The sequence below is a fragment of the Perissodus microlepis genome, chromosome 6 (assembly GCF_051167445.1).
Source record: "Perissodus microlepis isolate ML-2025 ecotype Zambia chromosome 6, ASM5116744v1, whole genome shotgun sequence".
Classification (NCBI taxonomy): Eukaryota; Metazoa; Chordata; class Actinopteri; order Cichliformes; family Cichlidae; genus Perissodus; species Perissodus microlepis.
In genome coordinates, this window is record NC_140466.1 from 20,314,986 (window position 1) to 20,327,755 (window position 12,770).

Genomic DNA, 12,770 nt, shown 5'->3' on the forward strand with positions numbered 1-12,770 from the left:
GAAGACACTCCACGCATGTGTCTGTGTATTTGTTGGTTTGAGAGACACACTCGGGAGGAAATAAGAGAGGGGAAAACGGAGAGCGGGAGTGGGGAAGACTGCCTGGAACCAATTCCTTGCTCTCAGTTCAGCTGTGCTCAGGTCTCGTAAATCACGGAGGGTTCCTGGGGATCGATTAAAAGCAGCATGACAAAGATTGGTAGTGGAGATGTGGAGCTTATAGCCCAACGGAAAGACCCAGCAGACTGAGATATAAAGAGAATTACAAGAGTTTTATGTATAAACAAAAAATTTGCAGGCGCAAATGGCGAGGAAGTGCAACGATAGCAAGAAGAGTGTGAGAGCGCGGGAGAGGGAGCAGGGGTAGAGGGCTATAGAGAGGGAGAGTGAGCGCTCTTTCCTCCATGGTGCTTTAGCCTTCCTTTCAAATTAGAGCAGCCCTGTCTCCTGAGAATGTGACATTTTCACGGAGCAAGCAAGGGAGAGATGGAGTTTGAGAGAAGGGTGGGAGGGGTGGAAGACAAATGGGGAAGGGGGGCAGAGAGGCAGCTGCAGGTTCTCACAAGTGGGAAGATGGAAAAATAGAAGGAGAAAGGGAGACAGAGAGAGGCAGCAGGGATGTTCAGGGTTTCACTTGGTAATGTTAGGGATGGATGGAAACAGTGATCAGAAGGGAGGAGACTGTGTGTGTGTGTGTGTGTGTGTGTAGTGGGGTGGGGGTATTAGTCCACCCTCCAGAGGCTACTAATGCACTGACCTTCATTAACTTGCATTACTGTCGGTGTGTGTGTGTGTGTGTGTGTGCAGAGTGTGCGACTCTCTTTAGTTAACACTCATTACAGAGTCTTTGTTTAAAGGCCAGTAAACTAATGAAGTCATTAAATAAGTGAGGAAAATCCTGATTCGAGCACTGAAACTAGAGATTGCTGAAACTTTAAGTACGGGAACGGAAGACTTGTGCATGTAGAAAACAAAAGAGGAGACTCTAATAATGAGACACAGTGCAAGAGCACATTGGTGACTGCTTCCATTGAGCAGCCATAGTTTAAGTACTGATGCGAGCACACGGCCATCCTGGCAGCTGTCGAAGGAACAAGTGCTCACTTAAATATACATCAAAGAAACACAAGATCTAAAACCAATTTGTATGTGTAGACTCGCTGGGGAGAAATAAACTTAACATATTGTTTTTTATTTTGCATCTGTCTATCTGTCTGTCTGACTGTCTATCTGTGTTTACAGGCTCTCCTTGATACTCAGAAGCAGCTTCGTTCTCAGATCTCCAACTTTACCTTTAATCTGGGCTTCTCTGGGAAGTTCTACCACACAGGTGGGTTTTCTCATGTTTTTCTATCTAACCTTTGCAAAATAATTTAAATATGATGAATACAAAAAATGATGTGTACATATTTAAGAGAATCAAATAAAATAGAATAGCATAGCCTTTATTGTCGTTGTACATGTACAATGAAATTGTGGGTGCTCCACACCAACTATTCCTCTCCCCACCCAACCGGTCGCGGCAGATGGCCGCCCCACCCTGAGCCTGTTTCCGCTGGAGGTTTTCTCCTGTTGAAAGGGAGTTTTTCCATACATGAATCAACATGACACAAATACATCTTTATAGTTTAATTAATATTCCACTAAGGTGACTCTAAGAAAGGGAAACTTATTGCAGAGAAGTATAAACTACACTGTTTTGGTACAGTTAGCAGCTGCAATGAACCAATGAATACAAACCCTTTCATCACCATTTTAGGACTTGGACCAAATAGTTTGGTATTTTTATGATAAGCCTTAGTGACTTTATAAAGAATACTGCAAAAATGTAGGCATAATGTGGAGTAACAAGTGTTCAGTCACAAAGAAGAAATGTGAAGGATTTATTTGAAACTTCAAATGAATGCAAAATGATGCATGTGTAACTATATGCATCAGAACACAGAAAACAGTCTCAGAACATACCACCAAGTACTGTGTAGTCCACTAAAATCACACTACTTACATTTAGCAAACACTTTATTAGGTACGCCTGTTGAACTACTCGCTAATGCAAATATCTAATCAACCAATCATATGTCAGTAACTCAAAGCATTTAGCCATGTAGACATGGTCAAGACAGCCTGCTGAAGTTCAAACTGAGCATCACAATATGGAAGAAAGACAACTGAATGTGGATCTCAGTGCTCCAGAACACCTTTGGGATGTAGTGGAAGGGGAAATTTGAATGAGCAGCTGACAGCATCACGCAGTTGCTGTCGTGTCAGCACGAAGAAAAATCTCTGAGGAATAATTCCAGCGCTTTCCTGAATCTATGACACAAACTATTCTTAAGGCAATAGAGGGTCCAACCCAGTACTAGCAAGGTGTAACTAATAAAGTGACCAGTGGGTGTATATGTATAGTATATCCTTGTGTCTAATTAGCAGTGACATGGCATGTAGCTGTGACTATTGAGAACATGTGTTTATTTTTGCGAGCACTGACAGTGTGTTGCTGGCCTTGCTCTTCCAAAAATATTTGAAATAAGTTTGAAGTGATTTGATTGAGAACACTAATACAATACTGGACAGTATTCAGGAAAGTGAGAGATGAAGGGTACTGACACACAAAAGTACACACGGTTTTAACAAGCTGTGGCATTCAAATGAGAACTGCGTCGACACACTAACAAATACTTTTAGCGTTGAAATACGAATATCAGTGAAGCTCGTGTAAAATTACAGCAGTGTGCATAAAAATAATGAGAAAGCCTAATGTCGGTGGGGAAATGCGTTACTGATTAGGGAACTGCGTTAAGAACAGTGAGAATGACGTTTCTGGTGTGAGAGTTGCACCAAAGCGATTTAGAAAAACTGTAATTTTTCGAAATTATGGCCATAGTTAGAGACCAGCAATCAGAATATGCATTTGGGAATAGCTGCCATATAATTTTCAAGTAGCTGGCATATGACGAATGCACCTCAGTTTCTTAGTTCGATCCACGTATGACAGGTCACACCTGTTTGCAAAGCACCAGGATGGTGACAGGTTTTAGGATGGGACTAACCAACAGAACAGGGTAGCTACATCCATCCTTTACATACAGACTATTTTTTTTTACAGGCATGTTAGCAGGAATAACGTGACCCACATGGTTCTAATTATAATTATAGTGTGCATATGTTATCACATCATCACTAAAACCAATATATGTTATTTAATAGCTTTAGATTTAAAGTTGCACAGTAACACATTTAACACATTTATGAGGTTATGACATACTGCATTGGATCCTCCGCTGCCTTCTGGCTCCAAGGACAGTGCTTATTGATTTTCTACTTAAATTGTCTAAATCTGCAGTAAGAGAATGAAGGTGTGGGATTCACTGGAAAAGAAAAATCGAGGTGAGGCTGAACATGATTATAATTAGAAGAAATCTGATGCAGACTAGAACACATCTCCATCGCATCTGTCATTGCTATGGCATCATCTCCATGGTATCGGACTAACATATTTAGCAACACAACCTTAAGACAATTGGGTAGCATAGAGATTCTTATCTAACCCTGCACCAGCAGGAAGCTATGGATAGCAGTCATTTGGACGTAATCTGAATCTGCCTGTTGTTGTAAGGTGCTTAATGCTTTATTTCTCCTTTTGCCCTGTTCTGTTTGTGCGTTTTTGTGAGCGTAGGCACAGCAGAGGAGGACGAGGGAGACGATCTGCTACTGAAGTATGTAGATGAGTTCTGGTGGTTCCCCCACATGTGGAGCCACATGCAGCCTCACCTCTTCCACAATGAGTCCTCACTGCTGGAGCAGATGGTCCTCAACAAAGAGTTTGCTCTGGTGAGATGGATGGGCAAGCACGCACACATATTTCTTTCACCGTCTCTGTCAGTGTGGTTTTCGTCTTGTGGGTCCTTGATCATACGAATTTCCCAAGACTGCACTTTTTTCAAGGGCATCTATGTTGACATGTGGGGCTGAAAATGAAGCCATTGCAAAACTGCAGTTCCTTGCGTGGCCACATGAGGCTGGCTTCAAAAGCGAGTCAGTGCCGAAAGATTAATCCCGTGATAAATTGCTCAACTTTAGAGCACATGTACACATTTTTACAGCCACTTTCGGTCCCTATAGATAATTTCCCTTTTTATGCCAACTTTGCGGGGAATTACATGTCACCAGTTTGAATTGTTTTCATGCTTAAAATCATGCAATAATATAGGTGTGTCTGGATTTAATAAATTGGAGTCATTAAAAAGTGTATTGGAGGTTTTGGTGCCTTTTTCATATTGCGATGTGACATCAAACACGATAACATATGCCATGTAAACTGTGCTATTTTATGTTTGATGATATATTTACAAATGTTTGGGGAGATTACACTTCCTGCTAAACAAATTAGTAGCATATGGGCATGTTTTAACAGACTGAGACTTGGTTGGGGCGCAGCAGCGAAGGAACAATTTTGCTTCCGACAGACAAATAAAATGTAATATCCCTGCTGGGAATGATGCACTTATTTTAAAAGACACCTGAGTCCTATTTAATGTCTCCTGGTTAATCTGAAGCCCTCAAGGTTGAGTGCTTTTTGTTGCTCTGCACTGCTTTATTTTGTCTGCTTTGTTAGTACCTGTGTGTATGTGTTTGTGTTTGTGTGAGCGAGCAAAAGATGATTTGTATGACCGTGCTGGAATGCGTTGTCACACACGCGAGACAACGAGGAGGGGTTGGTTCATGCTGTTGAAGGTGAGCGTGAACATAAAGTCTGATCACTAGCCTCTGCTGTACACACACACACACATGCACACTTCACTCCTTCATCCCCTTTGGCCGCCGATGCTTAGCTTTGACAGTGTGTGTAGGTGTGTGTCAGAGCAAAGGACAACACCATCAGTCTTCGGGATGCACCCGGCAACCATCCACCCTCACACACACACACACACATGCTCATACAAACTATATATTTTTTTTAATTTCCAACCCGAAGGCCAGCATCATAACAAACACGGTACAAGGCACGTGCTTCATCTGCAAGGTCAGGCTGTTTATGTGCTACAAAGTCCTTTGTTTGGGAGCTGCGAACATGCCATTATTTCTTTGTTTATGTGTATAACCCTCATTTTCCGTGTCTTTGCACGTCTCCCCTCTCCAGAACCACAACATCCCGGTGGATATGGGCTATGCTGTGGCCCCTCACCACTCTGGTGTCTACCCGGTCCACCTGCAGCTGTATGAGGCTTGGAAACGTGTGTGGAACATTCGGGTCACCAGCACTGAAGAGTACCCCCACCTCAAACCTGCCCGCTACCGTAAGGGCTTCATCCACAACAGCATAATGGTGAGGAGATGACGCAGGCGATCAGCTTCACATTCAGCACATACATGCAAATGCATCCCTCCTTGCTCATGTGGATAAATACACATTGATTAATTGACATATTGCTGCAAATGCATGAAAACCAATTATGCTCTTCCCATCTACCTGTTAGATATTTATAGCTGAACATGCCTCGTTTTGTGTGCAGCTAAATGCCACCCCCCCCACCCCCCCGCTCCAAAAAACAGGCTGTCAAATATCTCATTTCAAAACATGTTTTTTTTCCTGAAAACATATTTCTGATTATTTCATTATTTTGTATTTTCCCTGCTGTTTCTTTCTTTTTTTTTTTTTTTTTTTTGCTATTTTCATCTTCTCTCAGGCTAGAAGTAGTAGTCATTAAGCTTGTTGTTGCACAGCTCTGTGTTGTGGCGGGTTCCTCTTTGATAGAAGTCAGAGCTGGTGCTGTTTGCAGACATGTTTTTAATAAAACACTTTGGCCTGGCAGACAATGCATAGATGTGCATTTTCTAGTGCTGTGTGACGCTGCCGATTTTGGTATCGATCCGATACTAAGTAAACATAGGGCCAGGATGGCCAATAACGATACTTTTAACTTATAAAGGCAAGTTATCTAGAGGAGATCAGTGTGTCATAACTTTTGCGATGAATCATCATCAATTTGGAAATTCTGAACATATTTTAATGACCACTAAATTACTGTGATTTTTAATTTCAACAAAAGTACAACAAAACAAATCAAACACATCTTTCAGTTTTTCGTGTATTTTTTAAACTGTGTTTTTGGGGGACCTGAAATGTAAATGTGCCTGTCTCTAAAGGAATTTGGTTCGTGCAATAGGCTATAAATAAAACAGATGTGACAGTCAACACAAAAAGGTTCAGATATTTTTCATAGAGCACATTAGAGGTATAGTTTTCATCTTTCAAAAAGTAATTAATTTAACACAATTCAGTTAGAGTTATAACAAAGTATCGATCATATCGTGCTAGCATAGATCCAATACTAGTACCAGTATTGGTGTCGGTACTATCAATATTTGGATTGATCTGCCCACCTCTAGCATATTCTGACAAAAGCTGGTGAGTCAGGTTGGCCAGATAAAATGATGACTCTTCTCTGAAGATGTTATTCTGTGGGACTGACTCTAGCACTCAAGGCACATTAACAAGTGTCCTTCCCTGCAGATGAAAAAAAAGAAAAAAAGAAATATTAGATCTCTGACTGGAATTAAAACAACGGATTCTAAATTTGTGGAGCAGCTGAACTAAAAAAAAGCTTAAATCTGTTTGAATGTTTTGCTTTGTGGCTCTGTTCTTTTATCCTGCTTTGAAAAAACCCGCATGACTCCCGTCTGTGTTTAAATAAGTCTTTGCTGAATAGTAAATTGCGTGATGATTGTTTCTTGCAGCCCCCTAAACAAAAAATCAATGATGCTGTGCATGGTGTGTAACCTCTCTGTGTACGCAGAGGTGTATGTGATATGAATTCTTTGACCTTGTCTCACCGCATGCTCAGCTTCACGTTAATTTAATATTTAATGGCTTCCCAGTGCAGTCGACGGGCTGGGCTTTTCTTTGGGTTTATTTTCTATATGTGCAGGATGTACCACAGACTAAAAAGGTTTGGTAATGAGAGCATTTTTAGCACTTTTATGCTCCAATAAATAATTCATCAGTCGCCATTTGAGATGACAATAGAATAAAACTTTTGTCACCCATTTCACCTAAGCAAATTGCCTTCATCCCTCCCCCTGCCTCCCCGTCTTTTCTTCATTCACTTGTCAGTCAGGCTCTTTGTCAGTGTGCACAACAGTTCCTCTATTGACAAAAGAACCAATCACATCTGACACCAAAATTACCGGTCCGTGTTGTTCTGTCATATAAGGGTCTCGAACAAACAATTTGAACAGACAGCTATGTCAATTTTCTAATCAGTCCCTGAAGTCTACTTTTATTTTCTCATGACAGCATCATAAAAGACATCGACGTAATCCTACTTCCTCTCATTACAATGGCACGCTCACTTTTTGACAGGCTATAATAAGTTATTGTGCGTGATCAATAGTAAGGATTTATGAAAACTTATGAATCAATGAATTCAATAAAGAGAAAAGCAAAAGATGAGGGGAAAAAAGCGGATACATACCTGTTAAACAATTTTACGATACGACACATCACAAAGAAAGATGGAAAAGAAGAAAAGCCACAAATAAAATTGTTTGTGTTTTATGTCAGAAGAACTTGAAAAGCTGCTGACAGAAAAACTGAAACAATTTCAGATGCTCAGAAACAAAACAAAGAGATTTCCGTGCTTACAGCTGACAGGAATGATATCGCTGTCCAAGCGTTGCCTTTGAAACACTTGTTCCTTTTGTCTTTCAAACCTAAGTGAAGGCTGTAATGACACACTTTTGAATAGTGAAACAAACTTGTTTTGTGTTTTCTCAGTTGGAAATATTCATCCACATTGACAGTGGGCAAGGACATATGCAAATTAGATATATTCAGCTGAGCTTAGGCAGGAAATGAAGGGACTAATTTCCTGATCGTGTTGCTTCCACAAAATCAGACCGCGGACCGATGGACTCGCCCGTCACTGCTAAGTACAGACTCTGCATTTACATGTTGGAGGAAATGGTATTTAAAAAAAACATGTGGTGACATTGCCTCTGGCATCCTACACTAAACCGCAGGTCTGTGAATCAGAATAATCTGCCACCGGTGATCTACGAGGTAACCCAAACATGCTGCCACTAAATCACTCCTATAGAAGCCTTCAAAACAATGCACATTAATTGTATAATATATTAAAAAAAAAGCTCAATTTAACCTCATTAACACTGTGTTTAAAGGAAGTAGTATTATCGGATGTCTTAAAATGTTCATTTTGATGAACTTGCCCAGCTTTTGGTTTTTGGAAAAACACAGTTTAAAAAATTAATCTCACCTCAAGGTGAATTTATTAGCTGTTCTGAAGCTTTTTTCATAATGTAAAGTACTTGCATTTACATAGCGCTTTTCTAGCCCTACACCCCACTCAAGGCAAGTCTTTTATCCACAGAAGACTATTCTGTGCATTTAAAGCACTTCCATGGCCATACCTCACGTCCATCCAATCAGCCAGTTTGCCTAACATGCATGTCTTTGGGAGTGTGGGAGGATGCTGGAGTACCCGGAGGTAACCTACTGTACTGGAGGAACATCAAAGCTCCTCACAGAAAGGCTCCAGCCTGGGCTCAAACCGCTGCCCTGCCACGCCACCCATGCACCCGTGTCATATGAGCTTCATCAAGATCTTTATTAAGATCAAGTGATGTGACTGAAAGCTACACGACAGCTACTTAGGCGACATTACTGTGGTGACATCAAACTGCATTTAAAAACCGTGTTTAAAGTGTAACCAGTGTGTTGAAAAGGCCCATCTCTCGCTCCAAGACATTGCACGCTACACTGACTAAATAGCAAAGGGAGGCCAGAAAAAAAACCCAAAATCAGAGCATAGCTCATGGAGGCAGAACAGTTTTTCTGAGAGGCAGCTTGTGTGGTGGTTCATGTGTGTATAAATGTGCACCTCCACGCGAGTTAAAAATGAAGTTTCGAATGAGCTCACCATAAATTAGCTGATGAACTTTAAGATTCTGATGCTTCATCTCGCTTCCCGACCTATTGTCTTGCTATTCTGGATGAGGGACATCACTCACATCCTTCCCGTTGTCTTTACCTTTCACATTTTTCACTTCCAATTTTTCCCGCAATTTCTGTCGATTAATCTCTTTCTCCTCTGCCGCTCGCTCCATCTTTGTTTGTTCCGAGGAGGACAGGAAGTTGTCTTAAGGCTGTAAAATTGGCGTGCGCGTGTGTCTCTGTCAGCAGATTGAGAGCCACCCACTGGACCCACAGTATCAGAACAAATCACACTGAGATATGGGGCTGTGCTGCGTGTGTGTGTCTGCGTGTTTGTGTGTATGCATGCGCGTGCAGTTGTGCAAACATGCATACTTGTGTGTGTGTGTGTGTATTTCTTTTTAAAATGTACTATATCAGTTTGAGCTATAGCTCTGTGGATAATTGGTTTGGTGAAATAGTGCTGAGTGTCTGTGGCTCTGGTGGCCTTCTCTCTCACTCTCTCCGGTTCCATCTCTCTTTCTCTCTCTCCCTCTTTCTCTTTTTCACTCTGCAGTGTTTTATAGATAAACCAATATCTGTGCTTCCAGCCTTTTACTCTCTATTTCACACAGAGAAGTGCTTCACAAGAAGTTAATGCACTTATTTTGAAAGACCCTTTCTCTTGTCTTGTCTTGTCTTGTCTAGTCTAGTCTAGTCTTGTCTTGTCTTGTCTTGTCTTGTCTTGTCTTGTCTTGTCTTGTCTTGTCTTGTCTTGTCTTGTCTTGTCTTGTCTTGTCTTGTCTTCTCTTCTCTTCTCTTTTCTTCATTTAATCATTTAATGGACTAATTAAAAGACATTTAGTTTATCAACCATTAAAACCCTCGATCTGGCAACCTCTCATTTTTCCCCATTGTTCCATATCTCTGCGGGAAAATCATTTAAATTAACAGAAATAATGTTTGTTTGCATGAACAGTCTAACTTCTACTACTTCTTTTGGGGGTGAAAAAAAGTCTTTACTGAGTTCAGTTTTCTGACGTTTTGGACCAGTTTTTGTATCTACGTTCCTAGCTACACAGTTTGCACAGGGTGTGGGGGTGGGGTGTTTTTATTATGTATTTTTATGGCCAAAGGTGCACACTGCACCTGCTTGAGGTGGGATTAAAAGTAATCTGTTATCATCTCCTCCTGCTTCAGTAAACAGCAAGTTACCAAAATACCAAACAGGTGCAGGTGAGGTGAAAAAAATTGAACAGTGCCTGAGGAAGATGTAACTAATCACCAATGCCTTGTGCTGCACACCTGCATGAAAACAAGGTCTCTGTTGCTTTGGTGAAGACATCTCGGCTGGATAGCACTTTAGGACACACAGCTCAAGCGCACTTGATGCAGGGGGTGGTGTGTCTTTTGACACCATTAATTGGGCTCTGATAAACCTTTTTCACAGTCGGCATGTTGACTTGTCATTACAAGGAAAGTAAAGGTAGAGCTAAAAACCTAATAATAATAATAATAATAATAATAATAATAATAATAATAATGGCTCTATCATGACTACGTTCCAGTTAGCCAGCGCGGACAATACCAAAGGGCCTGGAAGTGGAACACCTGAACTGAATAAAACCATTAGTAATTACACCTTTCCTTTTAATCCTACGCCAAGTCAAAGCGCTAGTTGTGAATAAGGTCTGTTGAACTGCGCAAGACTGTGACTTGAGCCATCTGCAGATGTACGCAGTTAACAATGCCATATGCTGTGTGACACATCAGAATGACCTGCTCAGATGTCTGCATTTTCTGTTTGGATAACGCCACACAGACACACAGCTGCACATTTAATCTTATCATCATTTAATCTTTACATCTGTCATCCGAGTCATTGCTGTTATTTTATGCCATCTTTGTACCTGGTTTGTTTGTATGTTGAATTTGAAACGGATGAGTGATCGGTAGTTTAAAAAAGAAGCTCACATAGCTCACCAGCTGTTGTAGCTTTTTGATTTCAAATCATTGCATCACGTTGGTTTCATATGCCTCTTAAATGGGAATTCCCTCACTTTAACAAGGTGTGATCACAGGAATATTGAGATCACACCATATTAAAAAAATATATATATAAAGTGCTTTACGGTTTGAAATTGGATAAACTGCTTAAAGAGATGTCATATGAAGATTACAAGTCTGAAAATGAAAACCAGGTCACCAGATGTCTGTAGCTTGCTCCTCATCTGTGCTTGAAGCCAGAGGCTCAAGGCTACATTAGCCTCTACAAAAAATCAGAACTATTTTGCTGTCACTTTTTTCTGATGCTCTGTGAAAACTGTAAGCCCAAATTCACCCATTAGTCATTATTATAGTGGACAGAGCGAATTCAACATTTTGTAGTTTTTTTTAACATCAATATAGCCTAAATGCTGCACTAAAGGTATCCAAAACTTCCAGCATTGTTGTGCCATGTTTTCATGGTGCAGCGTTAGTTATATAATTAACAGAATGACCAGTAAACTGACTTACACATACATCCAGTTCTCAACATAAAAACCACTGAAAAAGGAGCTGGGAATACTGAACGAGTGAATAATTTTGGTCACAGCCCAGGAGTCTAACAAGGCTAGAGATGTCCCAATGCCATTATTATTATTATTATTGCCATGAATGAGTGCTGGATAATGATATTTGTCTTATTTATTCGCACTTTTGATTTAAAATGAAAATATATCATATGTCTGTGTCTGTGTTTTTGTGTGTAGGTGCTGCCTCGCCAAACGTGTGGCTTGTTTACTCACACCATCTACTATAAGGAATACCCCGGAGGACCAAAAGAACTGGACAAAAGCATCCGTGGGGGAGAGCTGTTTCTCACCGTGCTGCTCAACCCAGTGAGTCAGAGAAAACACGCCCACAATCAAACACACAACTTCTCATGCAAATGGATATAGGGAGGGAAAGACAGCACTTTAGTTAGGGTTTTTTTTTTCACCTTATAGAACCAACAGGGCTTCCTGCTCTCGCTCTAAAGGTAGCTTCCTCTCTGTCTGGTTCATTCTGTTTTATTTTTGCTGTGTGTGTCTGTCTGTCTCTGTTCCTGTCAGGGGCTGCTTCTCACTGTGGAGCTGTGTTCATCTCCCCACTTTAAATTAGGTCTCACCACAGGGGGGTTGCTGTCTCACACACACACACACGGGCGTGCATGCACGCACACTCCGCGCACGCATCCTCCCCCTCTCGCTTACCCCTGCTGTGTATGTCAGCTAAACTCGATTTTGCTTTGAATTAAGGAACAAAATTAGGTTTTGGTGGCAGTTAAGATACTCATCCATGTGCACATCCTCACGAGTGCACGCACTCACACAAGAGAAATTCACAGGAATTGTCCCCAAACAATCTCTTTCTCTCTCCGCCTGTGTCTCAAGCCACACGAGCGTGCACGTGCACAGACGCACACAGCGACGCTCATAGACCAGCAGTAGGCTCTACTGAAGTGTCAGGTAGGGGAGCGCTGAACTAGAGGAGCTGTCAGAACTCACCGAACATCAGAGAGTCAAGTGCGGCTCCGTACAACAACCCAATCTGCCTCTTTTTTTTCTGTCTCTGCACCGCTTTGTCTCCGTCTGTCTTTCTTTTTTCTTGCTCAGGCTTTCTTTCTTCTTTTCTTTTCTTTTCTTTCCTTCTTTTCGTCTCATTTTCTCTGTTTTTCCTCAGTACTTCCCGTTTTCTTCTTTTAAGCACAAAGTCTGAAGTGTTTTAAAAGGAAATAATGCACGACGTTTCCATTGCAATAATTGCTGCTCTGCTCTCAAATGACACTTAATAGGAATCAGTATGTATTGAGTTC

The 12,770-nt window shown here is 41.1% G+C and overlaps 1 protein-coding gene across 3 annotated transcripts in view; it reads left to right on the top strand.

Annotated features, from left to right (window-relative positions):
• The window catches only part of ndst3 (N-deacetylase/N-sulfotransferase (heparan glucosaminyl) 3), a 52,745-nt gene that overhangs the window by 10,906 nt on the left and 29,069 nt on the right, over positions 1–12,770 (top strand). For all 3 annotated transcript variants that reach the window (XM_084931398.1, XM_084931399.1, XM_084931397.1), the window contains 4 exons: positions 1,243–1,330; positions 3,677–3,831; positions 5,141–5,326; positions 11,686–11,814. In XM_084931398.1, the coding sequence (XP_084787524.1) occupies positions 1,243–1,330; positions 3,677–3,831; positions 5,141–5,326; positions 11,686–11,814 (558 nt within the window). The remainder of the gene's footprint in view (positions 1–1,242; positions 1,331–3,676; positions 3,832–5,140; positions 5,327–11,685; positions 11,815–12,770) is intronic.